The 25,123-nt window shown below is 41.8% G+C and overlaps 1 protein-coding gene across 1 annotated transcript; it reads left to right on the forward strand.

The window, feature by feature from the left end:
* RBM5 (RNA binding motif protein 5) lies at positions 1 to 23,795 on the forward strand. Its single transcript, XM_006196326.4, has 25 exons — positions 1 to 113; positions 1,461 to 1,529; positions 3,350 to 3,515; positions 4,352 to 4,507; positions 8,191 to 8,260; positions 8,746 to 8,819; positions 11,254 to 11,337; positions 12,162 to 12,222; positions 12,678 to 12,743; positions 13,223 to 13,383; positions 14,638 to 14,735; positions 15,351 to 15,438; positions 15,599 to 15,676; positions 15,756 to 15,828; positions 16,524 to 16,609; positions 16,996 to 17,080; positions 17,290 to 17,381; positions 19,042 to 19,203; positions 19,616 to 19,765; positions 19,846 to 19,917; positions 20,528 to 20,707; positions 21,015 to 21,089; positions 22,149 to 22,246; positions 22,325 to 22,454; positions 23,149 to 23,795. Exons 2-25 carry the CDS (start codon positions 1,513 to 1,515, stop codon positions 23,272 to 23,274), a joined length of 2,448 nt encoding a protein of 815 aa, XP_006196388.1. The 5' UTR covers positions 1 to 113; positions 1,461 to 1,512; the 3' UTR covers positions 23,275 to 23,795.
* Positions 23,796 to 25,123: the final 1,328 nt, after the last annotated feature.

The following is a 25,123-nucleotide window of genomic DNA, read 5'->3' on the forward strand; positions in this document are numbered from 1 at the left end:
ACTGTGGGTAGGAGACGGCCGTCGACGGAGGCGCCATTTTGTGAAGCGGCCGTACCCTGTTGGAATTCTGGGGCACAAAACCGCTACTGTTGTTGCTTCCGTCCTCCCTGAGGGTAAGTGAGGCGGCCGCCCGTAATGACCGGCGGTTCTTGGTGTTGGGGTAGGTCTTGTAGAGCCTCCCTGTCAGCCGCGGGCGACGGCCGATCAGCCCCAGCCGGATCTCTCGAAGGGCTACCCGAAGCATTGGAGGGCCGCGCCCCTCCTCGTCTTCAGTGCTGTCAGCTTTCAGATGGCGTCCTCTCCCCCCCAGGTTGAGGCCCGCTTCTTTCGGGCTCTGAGTGTGCCCCTGCAGGTACACGTCTTCGACCCCCAAGCCTAACTGAGCATGGAGCGGTGGTCTGTCCCTCGGGTACTTCTCAGGGGCGCCTTGGCAGTCTCTAGCCGCCATCGTCCCTCAGGTTCACTTGAATATGCCCTCACCGGAAAGCTGTTCGGTGAAGGCTGATGCGCGGACTGGGAACTTCTTGGGGGATGAGAGGCGCCTGCAGGCAGGAAGAGAAAGCCGTACGCTTGATTCGGTCACGCAGGCCGTGGCGTCGCCATCTCGGCCGCGACTCCCCACGGAGGTGGGTCTGGGCACTGCCCAGGAGATGAGGGGCGGCATCAGAGATTCTGCCCAGGGCCTTGTTTCTCCCAGATGGTTCTCTTCCGTTTATTAATTCAGCAAATGTTCGTTGAGCGCCTGCTTTAGAACAGGCGGCAGGAACGGCCGTGACTAGTTTTTCGGACCTCAGACGCATCGAACGCCGTCTAGTTGTGTGATGTTTTATCGCTGTCGGTGCGCTGCGGAGCCAGGCTGGCGGTCTCAAGGGCCTGTGGTGGTTATCGTTGTTACCTAGAAATTAAGTCGTATCGAGGTTTGCTCTTGTCTCATTGAAATAGCTTTGGATCAGCCGTTGCGTTTTATAAATGGAGTAGATTTCAGTCAGCTCAGCACCCGGCTTCTAAAAGATTTTACATTTTTCATAAGTAATTTTTGAATTTCATTTCGCTCCTTGTATTAGTAAAGACACTTTGATTAATGTTTTAACGATCAACTACCCTACTGGAGTTGCTTTGATTCAGAAGACAGGGAGCTGATTGCAGCTGTGACCTTTTTGCTTTGTAATCCTACAGTAGGAGCAAGGAAGGAATCTTCTGCTTGCATCCTTTTATGGGTTCGTTATTGAATATGGAATCTGATATTTTAAACTATTCATCTTTGTGCTATGCTAGTTGTTAACAAAACCTTAGCATGATTTTAATATTGACAGTTGGTCCCCACCTCCTCCCCCCAACCATAGATAATCATTGTTAATGATTTAATGAAATTTCAACCTCAGTAGTGTCCCAGCTTATAAAACAGTTGACTTATACTTGATCTCTCAGATTTGCAGCAACCAATCTCTTTTGTCTCCTAGAAAAAACAAAATTTGAACCTTTGGAGCTGTGTGCTAGATCTTCAGTAGGACAATGGGTTCAGACAAACGGTAAGTTATTACTGTACACACCTTTGATCTCAGCATTTTAATGGGGACTGAACTATTTGTTAAAAATTGTCTAGCAAACAAATACTTGAGTGTCTTTATTGTCAGGCATTGCTTTGAGCACCTTCATGATACTTGTTCTCACAAGCATGTAGTTTAGTGAGAGAATTAAAATACTGTGTGAACTGTGCTGTGATGAAAGAAGTTGAGAGTGCTGCCAGAACACTTAGGAACATGTGTTTTCTTGGTAACAGCCAGCAAAGCTTCCTGAAGAAAGTATTCTCTAAGATGAAGCCTGAAGGGTAAGAAAGAATTAGGCAAAGGAGAGCAGAGTGGAGTAGGTCACTTAGAGTTCCCTATTGGCAAAGCTAGGAGATCATCCAGTCTGGCACTTTGCACAATTCCTGGCTGTAGAAAGCAATCAGTGAATGCTAGTTCTCATTATTGTCCCCTCCATGACAAAATGATCCAGATTTATAGAGCTGAGAAGCTTTTGGACCATGGGTTACATTAGAAAAAAGAAAGAAAAACTGCTTAAGAATTAGTGGATAATTAGGTTGAGAGCATTCTACTGCTGTGTCATCTGTGGATTCTCCCACTTACACCATTTGATTTAAATACAAAACCTTGACTTTTTCAGCCAGTTGCCTCCTTAATTTTGAGTCCAGTCCCAGTGATAGATCAGATTGATGACCCAGTGGGACTCAGGAAATAATTCATGTTACATGATGTCATTGTTTTAATGCTGTGTCAGTAGTCTCTGTTTCCAAATAACTTATTAAATTAACATTTACAATTTTAAGGTCTCTTATCCCAACACTTCACATCCTGAGATAGTCCTAGACTTCTTATTTCATTTGTTTCTTTTTATTATTTGTATACCCTAAATGAGTCCCTTGTAAGCCTTTCCTTTGACTTTTCCTTACAGAGTTTTATGAACCTGGTAAACAGTTTATGAAAGAACTATTTATATCTGTGGTCAAATGGATTTAAGCCTCTTGTTATTAGATTTTCCTGTGAAGCCCGGTGCTTCCCAGTAACTAAAAGTAAATTAGCTGTTATAGGAAATAATGTACTCTGATGGTGCTAGTTATGTCTAACAAATGAACTTCGTTAACTGCCTAATGGGAAAAAAAGACTTAATCATTCAGGTTGTTGGTCCATTTCTCAGCAGTGAGTTACCCTTCAGAGTGGGTGAGTCAGGATGTGTTCTCCTTTGAAACTGAGTGAAATGCTAATACAGTTGAACCTTGAACAACCTGGATTTGAATTGTGTGGGTCCACTCCCATGTGGATTTTCTTCAACAGATACAGTACTGCATGATCCATGTTTGGTTAAATCTGTGGGTGCAGAACCATGTGTACAGAGGGCTGACTATGGGACTTAAACATCCATGGTATCTGCAGTGGGTCCTGGAACCAATCCCCCTCAGATACTGAGGGACAGCTGTAATTGCATTTTTCCTACCTTTCACTAAGATCCAAAATCAGGGGTGAAAGGAATGATGTATAGACCACAGGCTTGGGAAAATGCAAGATGAACTTAGACAACCTGACTCTTTCTCAAAAATATTAAACCCAAACATTTAATAGCTGTATTTTTTGATTTATTATGAAAACTGCCTTTGCATTTAGGGATGTAGGTGTTTTCCCAGTGGTTGTCCTTGTAAATTGGAATTTGGTGATGAATTTTAAGGGCTTTATTAAACTATTTGGGTATCTTATAAACTGAGCTGTGGGGTGTGTGTTTTTTTCAACCATGTTTTCTGAAGAGAGAAAATGTGATTTACTTTAGAGTAAAAGAAAGTTATTTTTCCTGGCAGAGTGAGTAGAACAGAGCGCAGTGGAAGGTACGGTTCCATCATAGACAGGGATGACCGTGATGAGCGTGAATCCAGAAGCAGGCGGAGGGACTCGGATTATAAAAGATCTAGTGATGATCGGAGGGGTGATAGATACGACGACTACCGAGACTATGACAGCCCAGAGGTGAGCGACCAGCAACTGTTTATGGAATTGTTAGAATTATAAATTGTATGCACAAAATCATCAAGATTCTTGAAATAAGTATACCAAGTGTGGAAGTCTCTCAAGAGTAATATTATATTCAAACTCTATTATTCTGAAATCTATTTGAGTTGACTATAACTCTCAAAAGACAGACAGCCCTATAGTAATAGAAATACTGGCCAGGATTTACATAGATAGGGCTCACCATTCATCAGGCACACTTTTGAACACTTACGTGAACTCATTCAGATCTCACTACAACTTTATAAGGTAAGTGTTATTCGCATTTTAAAGATGAAGCAGTTGGGGCATAGTTTATATCATCCCTGTGCCTCAGATAGTGTTTCTAGAAGTTGTAATTTTGACATTATCGTAGCAAGTCTCTTTCTACATTCCCTTCCATATGCAGACATTTAGAAGTAACTGTGCTGCCCATGTAATTTTGCACTTTTTTTTCTTTTCCTATGCATATAATCATTTTATTGTAACAGGCAGTAGTGTTTCATTGTGTTGGTGTATTGTATGGTGAGTTGTTAAACCATTCTTCCTGAATTAAATGATTGTTGCAGGTTTAGGGTTTTTTGGTTTTATTTTCTGTTTGTTTTGGGGAGGGGGTTTGGTTTTGTGGGGTTTTTTGTTTTGGTTTGGTTTGGTTTTTGTTTTTGCTGTTTTAGAAAACGTTGCAGTGAATATCATCGTGGAGTTCTTATATTATCTCTGTTCCTAAAGATAAATTCCTAGGAGTGGAGGGACTGGATCAAAGGGTATAAATAAGCTCAGTGTGATTTAATTTTTTTTTTAATTGTAATAATCAGAGAGAACGTGAAAGAAGGAACAGTGACCGATCTGAAGATGGCTATCATTCAGATGGTGACTATGGTGAGCACGACTACAGGCATGACATCAGTGATGAGAGGGAGAGCAAGACCATCATGCTTCGTGGCCTTCCCATCACCATCACAGAGAGCGATGTAAGGGGAACCAGCAGTTCTAATGAGCCATTCAATAGGCACAAAGAACTTTGAGCTTCTACCATTATTTTCTTTTGTTATTTTATCTCAAACTAATACCTAGTGAAATACATTTCTATATTTTGGGTGGAGTTCTCTCAACTTGGTTCATAGATAAATTACCATTTATATTTAGGCTTTGAAGCTTAGTGTAGTTTTCAGAAGTTCCTTAGCTACAAGGAGCAGTTCTTACTCCTGCAATAGCCCTTAGGAGGTATACAGTACATTTTTATTGAATTGGTTACTTATTCAGTGAGGATGTATCAGTAAGAATATTTTTGACTTGGCCACCCTTTTATTTGATAGAAATGATATTATCCAAAAAAAAAAAAAAAGAAATGATATTATCCATTTGAAACCTCTGAAAAGCCTGACTCCCCACTTCTCATACAAGCCAACTAGAGCCTTGGTGTACTGGGCACTGCCTGATTTCCAGTGGTATCTGTGGCCCTTGCCTGTTCCTTCTAGCCACATCCATCACTTACTTCCCCAGCAGGCCACTTTGTCCATCATTTTCCCAATGTTCCTTTTTCTGCTTGAAGCCTATCCTGACCTGTGAGGCAGAATTTGTGTGAATCACCAACTCCTGACTGCAGGAGGCTGCTCAGCCAATATTGTTTTTGAAATGAATGTGATGTTTTGAAATATGTTTTTAAAAGATGTAAATGCATGGTGTTGTGCCAGTATCTATTGTCTTGGAGTATTCAAAGTAATAATCTAACTAATGTTTAGTGGATTTTAGACAGAGCTGAAGGTAAGTACTGACTTCACACAGCTTTGGTCCTCTAAACACTGGAAGTGACAAACATGAAATGGGATGTTAGAGTTAATAGTAGGTGTTTGTGATCCATTGCACAGCTGCTACACTGTGTATTGTTAGATGCTATAGTGATGCAGAAGCATGGATCCTGCCTCATAAAAGTTTAAGAATGAATAGTTAAGATCAGGAGATGATGAAAACAATGCAGAGTAGAAAAGTATAGGAGTTGAAAGAGGTCCTGTTGAAAGTCTTCTGTGGAATAGCTCTGGAGACTTCTTTAAGGGAGGTGGTTACTAGTGGCGGGTAAAGAAGAGCTTCAGGGAAATACTAGTTGAGCTGATTGTTGAGGGATGGAAGTGTTTTGATCTGGTTGAGAACTGAGGAAAAGGTGTGGACTGGCCCTAGCCAGCTTGATTTTATTGAAAACAAAGACTTTGGCCAAGAGAGAGGTGGGTGGGAAGGTGATTTGGGGTGCAGTGGTGGAGTCTTTGAAAGCCCAGCTAAGTATAAAAGAAAGTTACTGAGGTTTTTGCCTGGCAACAAAAGCTCTTCAGGTTAGATGGGAGGAGGGAGAGAATGATAGGGGTAGATAGAAGGCAGAGCTGAGCTCAGGTAGCAGCAGCCATGGGCATATGGAATAGGTGATGCAAGAAATCCTGCAGGAGTCAATTAAGGAAAGTTTACTTTTTGATCATGTCATCCCCTTGAGGTGTCTGTTAGAGATGTGTCCCTCGGAGCTTGTGTATTTCAGGCTTCTCAGAGAAACAGAGGTGCCTACTGTAAGAAGGCAGGTTTCAAAGTAGAATTTCTGAGATTCCCAAATATCAGGCAATATTTGTAGAAAATTTGCTTGTTGGAGTCTTTAAAACATTTTAAAATTGTAGTATTTAATCATCTCCTGAACTTCAGTTTATCGCTTTCATTAATTTCTTTAACTTTTTCTTTTAACAAACCGTTTTTTAAATCTTTATCGTTTTTGTTCATTTGTTTTGAGGGGGTAATTAGACTTACATACTTATTTTAAAGGAGGTACTGGGGATTGAACCTAGGACCTCAGGCATGCTAAGCATGGGCTCTGCCACTGAGCTATACCCTCCCCATCACTTCCGTATTGTTTGTCTTTTTATTTTAGTCCCCCCACAGACATGAGAATTCTTAGAGTAACTATCTTTAGTTAACTGTGTTACTATACATGTTACTGTATCACTACTTTTATAGAAACTGTCTTCAGTTACTCTGGTGACTAACTTTTTAGTTACTATGTTATGAAGTGTGAACTTGAGTCAGGTGATTGGGTCTGGCTCAGTGTAGCTCTTCTCAGACTGAAAAAACAGATACAGCCAATTTTCCTTATTCTGTATTTACAGTGTGTAAAGCCACTGGGAATACTGTACCATGCTCTTAGGGAAAATACAGAGTTAGATTCATGTGAGCCTCTGGTCACGACATTTTCATCAACAGATCAATATATAACCTGGTTTTATGTGTATTTCTGTTTAGAGATGCCTTATTTAGTATATATTGTGGGTTCATTAGCACTGAACTCACAGCCAATAGCACTGTAACTCATGTCTGAAGCTTTTCTAACATTTTCTCTATAAGGACCTTCCTTCTTGCACTTAGGAACACTAGACAGCACTGCAGCACTTCACTTGGAGAGCCATTTTAAACAGTGAAATCACCAGCAAAAAATACAAAAGTGTGAAAAACTTGGCACTAAATAGACTATAAGAAGGACACTTGTTTACAGTATGAAAGTTGAAACAAGGCAAAAATCACCTCTGCAGGAACAGGTGCATCAGGCAACTCACTTTTTTTTTTTTAAATACTCTGTACATGTCTGCAAATGACTGTGAAAGCAGTGCAAATATTGATTTGGAGTTACGAATTTTAGTGAGTAGGCAAATCCACAAGTACAGAATCCACAAATAATGAGGATTAACTATCTGTAATTCTGCAGCCTTTACACGTAATTATGGAAAGTTGGGATCACTAAGAATCTCCGTTTTGCAAATTTGGCCCTGGTTTTTTTTCCTGGGAATATTGCTGCCTGATACAATAGCTAAAGGAACTAATGTATTTTTTAATGTATTTGGAGTTCAGCAATAAGGGTCTGACATCAGTAACAAGCCGACGAGCCAGGATTCTTTATTTGGGCCCAATTACTGTTTATTTTAATTTACTAGGAGCCTGAGAATGTTACGAGCTTTGTTGATTTTCACCATTAATGTAAATGTAAGAAAACTGTTTCTTTTAAGACATTGTGCAGAAAATGTTTATCTTAAGGGAGTTCCTCATTTGTTGGATATTGATTCTTGGTCATGTACTTCTGAGGACAGTGACATCTTAACTCTCATTTTTTCTCTCTGGTCCTTTAGAATAGAGGACAGTATGATTAGACTGAAGGAAGGAGGCTTGAGGTACAGCATACCATGAGCAAGACTGTATCACAGCGTAAATAATTGTTCCTGAAGGCAAGCTCAGGTGGTAGAGTGCATGCTTAGCATGAAGTCCTGGGTTCAATCCCCAGTACCTCCTCTAAAAATAAGTAAACAAATAAACCTAATACCACCCCCCCAAAAGAAAAACCAAACTAAAAAAAGCTATAAAAATAAAGAAATAATAATTATTTTTCTTTTTGTGCCTGAGGCAAATTCCCTGTCAGCATATAAATAATGCCTTCAAAGCTGTTACAGTACATCAGTTTCTCTGAGAAGAGTTCCTTCTTTTATTCTCTTTTAGAATAATTACATTTTGATGATAGAAGTTTAAAATCTTGCTAATTAAGCAGTTGATGTAAACCCTAGTCCTTGGACTTTCTTTAGTGTGGAATAGTTTGTGGCTGAAACTTTAATTATAAATAAATTTGTAAAACCCTGTGCAGATTCGAGAAATGATGGAATCCTTTGAAGGTCCTCAGCCTGCAGACGTGAGGCTGATGAAGAGGAAAACAGGTGAGAGCTTGCTTAGTTCCTGCTGTTCTGGTTCTCTTCCCCATTCCCACCTCAGTCCCTAAAGAACATCCTGATACCCCCAATCTTCAAGCACATGAATTCAGAATGAGAGGTTTGCCATGGCTAAGGAATGTGACTCTTTGAAAATGATGTTTTAGAAAGCATCTGAGGACCTTTTTATAAACTTTGGTTTTAAGGGCTTTTTTTCTTTCGGTAAGTAGTGATTTATGAACTCCTTGTTTGACTGTAGACGGTTGCATGGTTACTTTTTAAACGTGGAATCAAATCGAGTGGCATTTAGTTCAGGCGGCTTGGTTCCTTGCCATGGCAAAGTATCAAGAAGATCCCCAAGTCAAGTCACATTTGTAAAGCTGCTTCCCAATTGGCTTTGTCACGCAGTGTTGAAGCAGTGGGAGAGAGATTCACCTGTTATAAAGGAACTGACTAACACGAGTATCCCGTCTATATCTGAATGCTGTCTCTAGGTGTAAGCCGTGGTTTCGCCTTCGTGGAGTTTTATCACTTGCAAGATGCTACCAGCTGGATGGAAGCCAATCAGGTTGCTTCACTCACCAAGTCTAGATATTCATGAAAATGGAACAAGTCTGTACAATTAAAAAAAAAAAGGTTGAAGGAGTGGTTTGTTCCAAAGGAGTGACTTTAAAGAAAAAAGCTTTGTATATATTAAAATTGATATTACTAGATTGAAACAGTACAAAGCACTACATTGCAGAATTTGCTCTGCCTTTAAATATGGCTACCTGGCAGGGCTTTGTTAACCACTAAATACATAGTTACCAAAATATCTTTTGAGTATTCCCCTTTTCCCTACCTAATTTATATTCCTATTCCTATTATGTTTATTGAGAGTAATCTTAGAATATCCAACTCTCGATTTGACAGTGAAGAGAATGTAATAGAAGTCTGCTACAGGCATTTTATGAATAATCCTTTATTTCTGCTTGGAGACCACAAGCTTCCTGGAGGCATAACTTTTCATATGGGTCTTCACAGACTATTTAAGGACCTAGTGGAATATATGAACAATGTCTGATGAGATTAGCCTGGGAGCTGGTGTCCTGCTGTCTAATCTAGTTAGAGTGGCATTAACATTCTAATCTCCCTGAGAATGCCTTTTATAGTCTGTTCAGAACAAATGATTGATGATTCTTGGATATAACATTAACTGAAGTTTTCTAGTTTGTCAAGATAATGTTCAGTGCTTGGCACTTAAATAACTTTTGCCAGAACTCCAAAGCACAGTATTGAATGCCTTAACCAAGTGCATTCTGGGAAGTTTGCTTATTTAACTCATTATGTTGCTTTTCTGCAGCATTTTATGATTTGTCACTCAAAGTAAGAGTTATATTCTTTGGTAATTTATTGTCATTTATAACAAGACTCACTAATGAGGGTATCATTTTGATTGAGTGATTTTTAAGCCTCATTTTCTTAACCCAGAGGTGACAGCCTGGTCTTACAAAAGTAGATCTTAATTCATTTCATACCATGGACACCATCCTAGTAAATTCAGAACATAGACAGTCTTCATGTGAGTCCTCTTTCTTGACCTGACACCATCTTTTGATGCAGTGGATGTATCGGAATGACTTACCTGGGAGTTTAAAACTCCTAGGAAGTTAAAACCTTTAAGGCATTTAAAAATCTCCACAATTTTAATGTATACAAAGCTATGTTAATGTGTAATATTTCATTACAGTTCAAGTTCACTCCGGAGATAAAAGGCCAGTAGGATTAGGGACTCAGTGGTAGTTTGGAATTTCTCCCAGCACACATCCCTCCTAGTGGGATGATATGTTGACATATCTCCCAGCTTCTTTATTTTTGCTTCTATACAACACAGAGAGTGGATGGCCCTTCAGCTCTTTCCCTCTTGGCCAGACATGTAGTCTTGCCTCTAGATATTGCAGAAACAACATTCACAGCATGTCTTAACTCTTCCAGGATTTGCAAGAACCAAATTGTTCAACAGTATGTATGTTTAGAGGGGTTAGACTCCTTTAAAAAATTTGGATATCTAACCTCTTAAATCTGTTCTGACACTGTCAGAACATCCCACTCCCTTTCCCACCCCTCAGGAGAAAAAAAGAAAAGGTGTTCTTGTTAAATGAAGGCTCTTTGGGGGCAGGTGCTGGGTGTATTGGCTAGACTGATTCCGCTCGGAGTTTTGACCTTTGAAAATTAAGTCCCTTTTAGTCACATGGTTGACTTGAAGGATGAGGTGGTATACGAACATTTATAAACTTTTTCTAACCCCCTGAAGAAACTTCATTGGCCTCCTGGTTACTCATCTTGAAGAGAGTACCATCTATTTCAGTGAAAAACACATCTGTACCCAGGACATCACGTGGTTGCAGTTGGCAGGAAGAAAACTCATTTAGCTATTTTACAGTCGATGGCATTCAGAATAGTCCCTCCTGAGAAAATTGTAACCAGATTCCCTTTAAAAATGAGTTCCCATACCATTGTCCCCCAGAGGACACATCCTGAAGCAGGAGTTTGAGGGAAGGGGAAATTCAAAGACTTTCACTTTACATAAGAATTGGGGACTGGGAGAAAAGTGAAGCAAAGCCCAAGGACACCATGCTAAGGGCTAAAGTAGGAGACAACCTCAGAACTGGGAGAGTTGTGTCTTCTGCTTTTTGAAATAGACTGTCACTCTCAGGCAGCCTGTCAATGCTGATTGTTAGGACTTCTGTCTCTGCTGGAGACACGGCCTGGTGCATGTCAGCGTTTAGTGTGTGGCAGCTTTCTCAGCACTCCCTGACTCCGTTTACCTTTACTCCGCATCCCATTCTCTTACTGCCTATCTGAAGGATTGGATGGGCAGAGTATAGGTGGCGGTGGTTGGTCCTCCCCGTATGTTGTCCATTTAATTCCAGAGCACTGATTTTTCCGAAGTGTGCTCTGCCCTGGGAAAATGGACACATGTTTCCCACAATGGGAATAACTGATTACTTCTTTTTTTACAGAAAAAGTTGGTGATTCAAGGAAAGCATATTGCAATGCATTATAGCAATCCCAGACCTAAGTTTGAAGATTGGCTTTGTAACAAGGTAAGCTGTGTTCTTCTGAAGTAGAACAAAACTTTTGGGGTTTTGTTGTTGCCTGTTTGATTGTTTAAATAAAGAAACTAGTAAGTACCCAATCACTAGCTTTTATCCTAAGGTGATTTTCGTACTTCGTGACTTTCTTTGGGTCGTCCTGATTAGGTATTACAGGACAGAATCCCTTGAACACAAGAGATTTTGTTTAAGATCTAGGTTCTAAGCCCAGTGTTTCAATGAAGATTTTAAGTTTGTTTCACTTTATGGTTCTTGAATTCTAAAGCTCTCAACTTTAGCAGTCTCTTAATTACATTAACAACGCCTTGTGTCCCTGCTCGAGTTGTATCGAGTCTGTTATGATCTAGTCACCAGTGCACCATTTTGAACTTAGGTGTTGCCATTGACACTTTGAGAGTGCTCAGACTCTTTGTTCTGCATGTGTCCCATGTCCAGTAGGCGTCTAGACAGTATTCCATTTACATTGTGTGTGTAAGAGTGGTCCATAAAAGTGCTCTTCTCATATAAGGGAGAAGTTTTCTAGTGGTTTGCTGCAGGGTTTTAGGGTGAACTGAAACTTTTCTCCAACTTAATAAAAATAGAATTCTGCTTCAAAATACGTCAAGATTTGTTTTTCTTGGAAAAATTCATGTAGTGAAGCGTTCTAAATTTTTAGGTTTAGTGCCCCTTTGTCTTGGATACGTGGGTATCACTTTCTGCTTTTTTTTTTGTTTCTCACTAGGACTTGCCCAATGTCCTATTGCTCTAACCCATATTTTTAGTAAGCCTGGCCTACTGTGAGAAATAATTACAGGTAAAACTTTTTTTTTTTCCAGTGCTGCCTTAACAATTTCAGGAAAAGACTAAAATGCTTCCGATGTGGAGCAGACAAGTTTGGTAAGCCCAGATTCAGCTGTTTGGGATATGTATTAAAACGTGACTAATTGGGTTGTCTGTGAACCTAGATTGTAGGGCATTAAAACAAATAACCTATGAATTTTCCTTAAACTTTTTACCTTAGGTTAGGTAGATGCTGCTGATGATTGTGAGAGTACAGATAGTTATTTTATTTTCTAAAATTAAGTCTGATCACCTAGTTTGTATTCTGTACCTGCTTTTCTTTAGTACAGAAGTAATGTCAGCCCTCCACTGGCCCAATTTTTACATTCCACATTGAAAATTCATGTCAAAATTAATGAGATTTTACTATAGCGACGAGTGGTTCAAAAAAGAAAAATAATGACTGCTACATTTACTTAAAATTAAAACTTTGGTGTTTGAATGTATTTCTTTACATTGGTTTGTTGTTTGTCTTCAATTATGAGGCTCTCTCTCTCTTTACCTTTTTACAGACTCTGAACAGGAAGTGCCCCCTGGAACCACAGAATCAGTTCAGTCTGTGGATTATTACTGTGATAGTAAGTTCAGATAACAATCTTTTGGCTTTTATGTTGGAAGTTGACCTTTGTTGGATGTTTTTATTCTTTTTTAATAAGTAGCAACTTCAGGTTATTTCATAAATGATTGGTCTTTAGAATCTTCTCCAAGTCAAAGTGAAAGATATACCGTTTACCCTTGAACAACATGGATTTGAATTGTGTGGGCCTACTTACATGCTGAGTTTCTTTAGTAAATGCTGTAATACTACACCATTCACCATTAATTGAATCTGTGGATATAGAACTACCAGTACAGAGGGCTGACTGTAAAGTTACACGCAGATTTTCGGTGGAGTTGGGGGTGGCAGAGGGATCAGCATCCTTAAACCCCCTGCATTGTTCAAGGGTCATATGTACTAGAAACTTCCCAAAATGGATTTGTTTGTACTTGAACCTGCCTTGAAAGGCATTGATGGTGGGAATGCATATATATATCATCTGTCTCATTCACCCCCCAGCAATCATCCTTCGAAACATAGCTCCACACACTGTTGTGGATTCCATCATGACAGCGCTGTCTCCCTACGCATCCTTAGCTGTCAATAACATTCGCCTCATAAAAGACAAACAGACCCAGCAGAACAGAGGCTTCGCGTTTGTGCAACTGTCTTCTGCAATGGTGAGGTGTTCATTGAATCTTCCTTTATTAAAAAAATCTGAGCTTTTAATTATTAGAGGAATGCACATAAAAACTACGAGTTATCACTTCACACCAGTTAGAATGGCCATCATTGAAAAGTCTGAAACTAAATGCTGGAGAGAGTGTAGAGGAAAATGAACCCTCCTACACTGTTGGTGGGAATGTAAATTGGTGCAGCCACTATGGAAAACAGTATGGAGATTCCTTTAAAAACTGAAAATAGAGTTACCCTATGATCTAGCAATTCCACTGCTGTGCATATATCTAAAGAAAACTGTAATCTGAAAAGACACATGCACCCCAGTGTTCATAGCAGTACTATTTATAATAGCCAAGACATGCAAACAACCTAAATGGTTATCGACAGATGAATGGGTAAAGATGTGAGGTTGGGGGAGGGGCAGAATATTACTCAGCCATAAAAAAGAATGAAGTAATGCCATCTGCAGCAACATGGGTGAACCTAGAGATTATCATATTAAGTAAGTCAGACAAATATCATATTAATTATATATGGAAGGTAAAAAAAATGATACAAATTCTATTTACAAACATAAAAAAGACAAAAAATAAGTGAGAAAGGGCAGGAGACGGATAAAATAGGAGTTTGGGATTAACAGATACACATTACTATATGTAAGGTAAATAAACAACAAGGACCTACTGTATAGCACAGGAAATTATACTCAGTTTCTTGTAATAACATAATGGAACAGAATCTGGAAAGAAAACATATGTATAGATACAACTGAATCATTTTGCTATACACCTAAAACTAACATTGTAAATCAACTACATTACAATAAAAAAAATAAAATTAAAAAAATAACTGAGCTCTGAGAGGCAAATGTGGTTCATCAAATTATGATTCTATGTGTAAGGCTCCTGGAGCCCAACATGATGAGAATTGTTGCAGTGCTAAATTACAGACTGATTAATAAGTGGTAAAAAAAAAAAAAGTGTGTACTTGTAGGTAACTGGCCGAACTGAAATTGGAGCCAGTTTTGTCCTTCATGCTTTGTTTTAGATTAATTTAGCATTTATTCCTTTAATAGTACTGGATACCTTCATGTCCTGAAGGAAGGAGTATTTTTTTCCTCAGTATTTCATATGCACGAACAATAATGAATTACTCTCGTTTAATAGAAAGCACTATTTCTTGGAATGGGATAAGTGGTAGGGAGAGTGTTTTAATTACATGATAAAATTATTTTTCTTCACATTCTCCTTCAGGATGCTTCTCAGCTGCTTCAGATACTACAGAGTCTCCATCCTCCTTTGAAAATTGATGGCAAAACTATTGGGGTTGATTTTGCTAAAAGTGCCAGGAAGTGAGTGGCTTCATAATCCTTATTTCAGACTGCTGCATCTGCACACTTGACCCTAGATGCTTTGCTAACTGTACCCTAAGCCCACATTTTGTACACTGAGACGCTATCCTCCCTGGTTGCCAAGGCTAGAAGGGAAACAGTTATCTCCTCTTAGAGCTTATTTCTGCCTGTCTCCAATAACCAATTGCCAGAAAACTTCAGAGAAGGACAGACATGTCAGATGGGTTGAGAACATGTGCTATGCAAGCTGCTTTGGGATAGTGCAAACCCATCTGGAAATAATCCTTTCCTTCTAGAACAGCATGCTAATAAACAGCTTCATGTATATAGAGTTTCATTCTAGCGATGTCAGTTTCCCATTTCTAGTATCATTGCTTATCCAGCAGACACCTTATTAGATGGCAGGGTACAAAGTAGAACAGTGATACTATAGGGACACTTTCCTACTGAGGGGTTTGCCCATCGAAACCTTTCCTTGCTCTAAAAATTGGCCTTGCTGGCATTAGAGACCTTCCAGCAAAGACTAGAGTGAATTGCTGTGTTCTGGCTAGTGGGAGGTTAGTGATTGGAAGCATACTGAGATGGAATCACGTGATCGGATCTTTGTGGTTTCAGAGATTTGGTCCTCCCAGATGGTAACCGGGTCAGCGCCTTCTCTGTGGCTAGTACAGCCATTGCTGCAGCTCAGTGGTCATCTACCCAGGTAAGATGGAGGATCTTTTTGCTCAAAGTAGCATGGTGGTATTGTTCAGAATTACAGAAGTACCCTCTCCTGTAGTGCTTGCCTTAGAAGCTCTCCAAGGATGTTTTTAAAAACTTGGTATCCACCAAGTTTGTCTTTGTTTCCTCTTGACATTTTGTAGTCTCAGAGTGGTGAAGGAGGCAGTGTTGACTACAGTTACCTGCAGCCAGGCCAAGATGGCTATGCCCAGTATGCTCAGGTAGGTAGATTAGACCAGCATCCAACTTCTGATCTCCTGTGTCTGAGAATAGCAGCTTTAATAGTGGGCTTTTCTTCAGTACTCACAGGATTACCAGCAGTTTTATCAGCAACAAGCTGGAGGATTGGAATCTGATGCATCATCTGCATCAGGTAATAAACTTCATCTCCCTTTTATCTTTTGTTTAAGCAGATACATTTGAAGAGATACAACTAGATGTTCTAACTAGACCCAAATAAACATGAGAATCCATTTCCCTGCAAGACTTTGGGGGAAAGTTGTCATTCAGACAACATTCAGAGTTGTCACCATGTATCTAAGGTTCTAGGCGGAGATTAGGATTGCTTGCGTACATCAGGAACTAATAAGAACATCTTAGAGACCATGTTGTAAACAGTGTACATTCTTGAAATTCAAGTTGGTATTCTCCCTCTCTTTGTTGTTAGGATTCATTGGTGCCCACATGGGTTCAGGTGAGCATAGATGGTGTGGCCCTAGAGTCTGGTGTCCACACATCAATCAGAAGGGTCACTGTAAGAAGTCTTTGCTTTAGTTTTTGTTCCAGAATTACAAAGGTGTTGCAGTGAAATCTTTTCTCAACCCCAGAGCAGATATATAGAGACTTTCTTCCTTTCCTTCTTAGCCATCATATAGGAAGTTTGACTTTGTGTGTCATGTGCTAGTAGGATTATAAAAATGAAAATATAGGTTCATGGATACTTAATGGAAACTAGATTGTTAAGAACTGACATATGCAAAGACAGATGCTAGCTTGGGCATTACAGATAAGGATGTTTGGCTTAGAGTTCAGTGCTTGGCTCTTCCTAACTCCTGTGTTTATCATCAGGCACAGCAGTGACCACCACCTCAGCGGCTGTAGTGTCTCAGAGTCCCCAGCTGTATAATCAAACCTCCAATCCGCCCAGCTCTCCGGTAATCTTGTCGTCCTAAATACAGAACTGGTGACTGTTGGGGAAATTTTGTTCTGCTGTACAAGTGTTCTTTTCCTGCTGTATGAGCCAGGATTGAATAATACACACACATTCCAATCTTACTTCTCTCTGTCTAGTAGTATTAAATAATATAATAATTCTGTGTATATACTTTAACTATAAGGTTCCAAACAGGGTATATTTATACTATACTATGCATGCTTAGTCTTGACCTTTAGGAAGAAAGTTGTAAACATGTATTTTATTCAAGGATTGCCTTAGATCGTATGTCTGTCAGGGAGCCCTTCCTGCTGGATGATTGCAGTGATTTAGTTCTCTTAAGAGGCTTTACAGTTGAAATTATATTGAAGCTGCTGTTCTTTCCAGACTGAGGAAGCACAGCCTAGCACTAGCACAAGTACACAGGCCCCAGCCGCTTCCCCCACTGGTGTAGTTCCTGGTACCAAATATGGTAAGCCAAACCTCACGGGGCTGTTGACAGTTGGAAGGTCCTAGTTGTTGTCTTTGTTTACTAAGAGTTCCTCTCCCTATGTGGGTGTCAGAGGGACACTTGGGGATGTGAGAGAAGACCATTAAGGCCTGCTGCATCTCAGTGACTTAGAATTTGAAGTAAAGCCACTTTCTTACCTGAAATGACTGTGCTGGATTTTGTTTTTGCAGCAGTGCCTGACACATCCACTTACCAGTATGATGAATCTTCAGGATATTACTATGATCCGACAACAGGGCTGTACTATGACCCCAACTCGCAGGTAATTTAAGGGTTTAAAAAAAGTATTTTGGGGGATAATGTACATATGGAAAAGCACAGAACTGACATGCAGTTCTTTGGTTTACATGTATATGCGTTCTTACATATACCAGCACGGAGATCAGAGCGAGAACATTCCTAACATGCTGAATGTCCCTCATGCCTCTTGCCAGTCAGTACCTCCCCCTTCAGTAACCACTATTCTTACTCCTATTACCATGGGTTATCTTGTCAAGTTAAATTTTATAGGTGGCTGTTAACCTTTGTGGAAAGACCTAGACAGAAGTTTCAAATTGTGATTTTTTTTTCTTCCTATATAGTCTTTTTTTTAATTGAGGTAAAATTCATGTAACATAAAATTGGCCATTTTAACCATTTAAGAGTATACAGTTCAGGAGTTTTTAGTATATTTACAGTGTTGTGCCGCCATCACCACCACTGCCTAATTCTAGAACATTTCTATCTCCCCAAAAGGAAACCCTATATCCTATACACTGAGCAGTCACTTCCTAGTCTCTCTTCACCCCAGCTAGCACTGTCTGCTTTCTGTCTCTGGATTTGCCTGTTCTAGACATTTTATATAAATGGAATCAGATATTATGTGCTCTTTTATGTCCAGCTTCTTTTTCTTAGCAACCCTGTGTATTCTTGAAGGTGGAAATTAGGAGATCTCTGGAGTGATATTTCATTTTTGGTTATGTATATAACTTTTAAAGAGGAAAAACAACATTAACACTCCATAAATAAACAGCTATTTGTGACCAGGAGCTGTATGTGTAGAAGAGTGAAAATAAGTGCTTTTAACAGGAACTTGGCATTGAGAGCTTGTGGCTTCTGAGAGAGTAAGGTGTGAAGCTGTGTGGGACCTGCCTGAGCAGGCCGCACCTCTGCATGGTTCTACTGCTCTCGTTTGTGAAGACTGACTATTTCCCGGTTCTCCTGGGTTGCCATAGCAGTTGTGAGTCCTGTGTCTCTGACCCACATCACCTTCTCTGGATGAGATGTAACGGGCAGTCTCTACTGGGTGCCTGTTGAGCAGGTAGAGTGAGTGGAGAATAAAGAAGAGGAGAGAGAGCTGCTCCCCATCCTTTGTTGCAGTTCTCTCCACACATTTCAGATCAGGTTCCTTCACCCTGTCACCTCCTTCCAGGCTCCCAAGCTAGCATTTTACAACCCTTTGTTTGGTTGCCTGGGTATCCTGAAGCAGGGTTCTGTACAGTTGAACCCAATGATGAGATGTTAACTGATTGTCATGGAACAACACATGTGAGTAAAAGATCCTCCTGAACCACCTGTTCTGGCCACCTGATTTGTATAAGTGATCTATCTTTGGAAAGGGGTCAGGCACCTTGCTCTCTGGGTACCCTCCAGGCCCAGGGATTAAATCAGTGGGAACTAGACTCTTGAAACCACATTCCACTTTTGCCCAGGAAATTTCACATCTCTTCACTGGCTGGTTCATCGTCCTCACCTACAGCAAGTGTCCAGCGGCTCCTCTCTGGGCAGGAAATACTACTGCTCTGCAATGTGTTTTATGTTTTTATGTTTAGTTTTTTTGACTGAACAACTTTGACATGCCTTTTTTGACAAAATACTCCTTTAAGTTAATGGTTTGACACAGCAGAAAGTCTGCATTGTTACGCGGTTTTTTTTCCTCCTAGTACTACTACAATTCCTTAACCCAGCAATACCTTTACTGGGATGGAGAGAAGGAGACCTATGTGCCGGCTGCAGAGTCCAACTCCCACCAGCAGACAGGCTTACCACCTGCAAAAGAGGGGAAGGAAAAGAAGGAGAAACCCAAGAGCAAAACAGCCCAGCAGGTGAGAACATGACCTGGCCAGCAGACCCATATTTCTCTCTGGGGTATTGAGCTTAATTTTTAGCTATTTAGAGGTCAGGGGAGATTTGTGGCATTTATATGCACTTTATTTGCATTCTTAATAATCTGGGCCACACATCTTATTTACATTAAGTTTGAAGAGTATTTAGCAATTTTTTAGGATTACTATGTGTTGTCTGTCAGTTGCCGATATACTTAGGGAAAAAATACTGAAAGACTCAGACTTTTGAGCAGTATTCTTTAATAATATTTTTGGTTGTTATGCGGTAGCGTCTCATAAAGATAAGGGCTGAAGGGGTTTTGTTACAGACCATGGTTGAGGTAAGATCCTTAATGGCTTATTGTCTGGCACAGGAGACTTAAGTATTTTTTTCATGATTGTTTGACGTTAGATTGCCAAAGACATGGAACGCTGGGCTAAGAGTTTAAACAAGCAGAAAGAAAATTTTAAAAACAGCTTTCAACCTGTCAATTCTTTGAGGGAAGAAGAAAGGAGAGAATCTGCTGCAGCAGATGCTGGCTTTGCTCTCTTTGAGAAGAAGGTAACAGTAGTGGGAATGACCATACTTCATAAGGGGAACTTAGGTAAAATTTGAGGCTTATGACTTGTTCTGTTTCCCAGGGAGCCTTAGCAGAAAGGCAACAGCTCATCCCAGAACTGGTACGAAATGGAGACGAGGAGAATCCTCTCAAAGTAAGGAAGTACTTCCAGTGTTTAATGGCCATATCTGTGTTTTGTGTCTCACTTTGAATCTCAGCTGCATATTGGCTAATGTGATTCCTACTTAAAATGGGATGTGGTCACTGTCAGTAGGTATTTGGAGCAGCTTCTACACATTGACTCCACATTGAGGGCTTTGTTTTCCCTGTGTGAAAGCAGGTGAGATGGAGCAGAGGATGAAGCCCAAATTCCAGTTAATTGAGTTTTATTGCAGTTGTACATAGAATTTTTTAACAGTCTGGAAAGAGAAAATTTAAGATAAGAAAAAACCTATTCTACTTGGTAGATACTGGTTTGGGTTGGCTATTACTCTGATCTATTTTGGAGTTTTCATACATGGTCAGTAGTCTGAAAACAGCCATCCAGGAACTCTTCTTGGGTCCCAAGAGGTTTGATGCCAGGAGGCTGTTGGGTCCAGCACTGGAGGACCTGACTGCCGCACACAGGAGGATGAAATGGGATACACTACTGACATGTGACATGAGTAATGGGTGCACTCTCACAGCTTGGATTAGGCATACTTTTAGCCATCGCTGTCTTCCTGTTGTACATTTCCAGTGACCCACCCTCCTCTTGTTCCTAGAGGGGTCTGGTCGCTGCTTACAGTGGTGACAGTGACAATGAAGAGGAGCTGGTGGAGAGACTTGAGAGTGAAGAAGAAAAGCTGGCCGACTGGAAGAAGATGGCCTGCCTGCTCTGCCGGCGCCAGTTCCCAAACAGAGATGCCCTGGTCAGGCACCAGCAGCTCTCAGACCTACACAAGGTAGCCATGCTTCTCTGAGCTGAGCTGAGGCAGGGAGGGGAAGCAGCAAGACGATGCGAGTGCCCTGACAATAGTGAAGATTCTGCGTTGAATGATTGCCTTTTAGAAGGCTATTCCTGATCATAGTCTGTTCCAGATTATATAGAGTGGAAAGGAGCATGGCAACTCCATATACACTGGGCTCTGGCTTTCATGCTGTAGTGTATTGAATTGGGCATTGACTCTTAGAAGACAATTGATGTGGGTAATGTGACATTTCAAATTGGGGCAGTCTGAATTCTTACCATCTGTAAAATCTCTTGTATAGCAAAACATGGACATCTACCGACGATCCAGGCTGAGCGAGCAGGAGCTGGAAGCCTTGGAGCTGAGGGAGAGAGAGGTGAATGGGGGTCAATGTGCCACTAGAAAGAGTATCTTGGGGTAACTGCCTTTGGGGTTTTTTTTGTAGCACTTGTTCCAGGTCCCAGGGGCAGGGTAGGATTTGTCATACGCACTTGTCACCTGGCCATTGTGGCTCAGGTAAACTCGACCCAGGCAATATGTGCTTTGTGATCCCCTCACTGTTCCTCGAGACTGTGCACAGGTTCCGAATGCTACATCCTTGCTGGTAAAATACTGTGGGTTTTAGGAAGTTGAGTGTGATCTCATTTGGCCTGGCCAGGGAAGCCTTTGAGGGCAATGAAGGGGAGCTTCAAATTAGGCCTAGGGAGCAGCAAGCAGGACACATGATATGATGATTGCAGGTGATACGGAAGGAAGCAGTGGACAAGGCAGACCAGGGCTCGGGGTGAAGGCAGGAGAAGCCTGTGAGGCCAGTAATGGGAGTCACTGGTAATTAATGAGGCTGACTGAGAGCCAGCTGGATGGGGTTTTAAATACAAATACTGGCCTGTGGGTTAGAAATGAACCTGTGGGCAAATTACTTAAAATTTCTCACCCCAAGATAATTCATAAGGCTTTTGAGGGCTGTAGTTAGGGCTTTTGCTTTCCTGTTTTTTTTTTTTTTTTTTTTTAATCCTCTGTTTATGGTGCCAGCTCTGCAGAGACTGCAGAACAGGTCTCTGGAAGCCTCCTTGGGTCTGTCTGTCCCTGGAGTTGGGCCCTCCAAATGCTGAGGGGGAACAGCAGCTCTGTCCTCCTCTCCCTAGAGGACCTTGGCAGGCTGTGCCCACACCCAGCATTCTGAAGAGCTTGACAAGAGGTGACTAATAAAGCTGCTCATTAGACACATAGTTCTGCCCCAGGTTCCACACAGAGTTCATCTCTACAGACCTGCTATTTTGGATGTGACTAAGTACAGTGAGGGAGACGGGGCATTTGGTATTTCAGACCACTCTAGAAGGCCAAGCACCAGATGAAGAAAGCACTTGAGGTGATAATCTTAAGTGTAGGTGCATTGAAGTCCAGATATCTTTATCTATTTGTTCTCCCCACATAGATGAAATACCGGGATCGAGCCGCAGAAAGACGGGAGAAGTATGGCATTCCAGAACCTCCGGAACCCAAACGCAAGAAGCAGTTTGATGCTGGCACTGTGTATGTGTTCTGCACATTTTCCACTTTGTGAGCTGGGGCTCTGGCTGTTATAAGTAACTGTGTGTTTGCCACTGGCAGGAATTACGAGCAGCCCACCAAAGATGGCATTGACCATAGTAACATTGGCAACAAGATGCTGCAGGCCATGGGCTGGCGGGAAGGCTCGGGTTTGGGAAGAAAGTGTCAAGGCATCACAGCCCCCATTGAGGTAAGCAGTAGGATTGGGCTTCAGTGACTTGCAGGCTTGTTCCAGAGATGAGATGAGTCCTTTGTCATAAACAAACCCTTAACACTGACTCAGACCCATGTAGCTTAGCTTGGATTTAATATCTTTCAAAGTGATTCTGGTTAGGTAAAAAACAAATTATAATTTAGTAAGAATTCCATCCATAATGAGAAGTCCTTTACTCAGAGCTCAAATTGAAATATAATCCCAGGATCAGAGGTCCCCAGCCACTGGCCTTTTAGACAGGAGCTCCACCTGTGATTGCTCCCTTTCTAACCTGGCAACATAGCTTAGGTCAGACTCTTACAATTGATTTGTTCAAGCAAGTTTTGCAGACTTCGGGGTGTCGTGCTATGATCCATGCCCAGAATTACCAGGCCCTCCCTGGGCTTCAGTGCAGTGCTTTGGGGCCCTTCCTAGGCACGATACTTGCTAAGCAGGCATAGGGTTGGGGGAGGGTGTGGTTCCATCTGCCTGTCTCCCTTACCCATTTGATACCTTCAGTCCTTAACCTGCTCCTGGTCTCCAGTGTAGAAATCCATGTCTTCATAATAGAAAACTTCCTCTCATCTCCTAGTGGGTAGTCCTGCTCAGGAAGGAGTAGACTGGATGAGACGGTGTAGGGAGTAGTCCACACACTGCTTGCCAGCTGCTGACAACAGTTTTGTTCCCCCAGGCTCAGGTCCGGCTAAAAGGAGCTGGCCTTGGAGCCAAAGGCAGTGCATATGGACTGTCAGGTGCAGATTCCTACAAAGATGCTGTCCGAAAGGCCATGTTTGCCCGGTTCACTGAGATGGAGTGAGATTCAGCAAGTGGATGAGAGAGAGAGATGACAAGGAGCTCCAAAGAGCGCAAGAAGTGCTCCATCTCCTGAATTCACTCTGACTACCTTTCTCTTAAGGGCATGCCTTCTGCTGTTAATAGATTTTAGGGTGAGCCACTTCATTCTGCAAGGTTCTCCCACTTAAAGGAGTTCCCCTTGTTTGGGTTATCTGGTGAACGACCTGCCTTCCTGCCAGAGGGCTTGTGAGCTGGCCAAGGGGACAGTGGGTCTTTTATACTTCAGTGTACATAGTGTAATGTAGTGTGTTTTACATGTGTAGCCTATGTTGTGGTCCATCAGCCCCTTGCATCCCTAGGGGGTGTTGAGATGCCCTAGGTGGTATGTGACACCAAAGCCGCCTCCATCATTTGTTGCGCTGTCTTTTCTTGGCAAAAGCCTTGTGTATATTTGTATATTACACATTTGTACAGAATTTTGGAAGATTTTCAGTCTAGTTGCCAAATCTGGCTCCTTTACAAAAGAAATACCTTGAAAAATGAGTGTCTGTCTCTATTCTTGGATGACGAGGTGGGTAGAGCATGTCTGAGCCAGTCTAGCCTGGTGATAAAATCAGTGTGTGAAAACTCTTCATGGAAACTCAGTCGTAACTGAATTGGCTTTTCCACTTCCTTCCAGTTTCTAAGACCAGATTGAGTGCGAACACTTGTACTTCTCCACTTTTCACAAGATTGTATTCCAGACATGCAGGGGTAGGGATGTTACTGCTCTGTGGGTAAGAACCTCCCTGCTTCTGGCCATGATATGGGTGATGCTGGGTCCACCCTCGGCTGAGGCAAAGGAACTGTGAAGCCGTCGTTACCCTGAAGTGCTCTTCTGTGCTGCCACCTCAGCTGCTGAGGAGATGGTCAGGGACATTGGAGAACTTTCCATCTTAAGTGGTGGCATCCCATCCTTGTCATCATTTTGGCCAACAAGACCATGCTTGACAAGGGTGGGAAATGTGCCGGAGGCTGCTCCTGGGACCAGATGTGGTAATGAGGTACCCATGCTACTAGTCTGGCTGAGCTGAGTGCTTGGGCTCCATGTTTGGCATAGAATCAGGAAGGGGGAACTTGTTCTTAAAGCTAGAACTCAATAGCTTCTGTAGATGGTCATGTTTTTCTATTCTCAGACAGGCCTGACCCTTAGAAAACCAGCATGAAAATGCTCAGGAGGGGTTTTTAGGGCACAGGCCTTCACCCCAGCCTCCCAGGGATTACCTTGGAGGGGTTGAGCCTAGCTTTGCTAGGGACATGTGGAGGTAAATGCAGCAGACCTGAACCTGGGCTTCTGTAGACTAAGGTTTGGGAACCTCACAAATGAGGTCCCAACTGACATACCCATCTTCCAGGGTCAGCCATGGGAAGAGACCAGCTCCACCTCCAGAGCCTGCAGATGCTGGTACTCTTTTAACACCTGAGCAGCAGTTCCAAGCAGCCCAATAGACACATGTGACAGCCAGCCTAGAAGGCTCTTCCAGGTGAGGCCACACATCATACGGTCTGGGCAGCTCTTTATCTCAGCTCGTCAAAGGCTGTGAATGTAAGCCTCTCCCCTCCAGGAGCAACAGCTGAGCATGGGCAGGAGCGCTAAGTCCTCTGTCAGCCACCTTGAGCCCCAAACTGACCCGCACACAAGGAAGGACAGTTGAATCAGTCTGGCCTGCTTGGTGCTGACAAGTCATCTATCCCAGCTGCTCAAGGTTCCCACGAAGACAGCTCTGGACCACAGCATCTGTTGTCTGCACTGGCATGGGCTTTCCTATGAACATGAAGTTAGTGTCCATCCTTAATGGTCTGATCAGCCCCTTAGAGAAGCTGGAGTCCCC

Source organism: Vicugna pacos, chromosome 17, assembly GCF_048564905.1.
Source record: "Vicugna pacos chromosome 17, VicPac4, whole genome shotgun sequence".
Lineage (NCBI taxonomy): Eukaryota > Metazoa > Chordata > Mammalia > Artiodactyla > Camelidae > Vicugna > Vicugna pacos.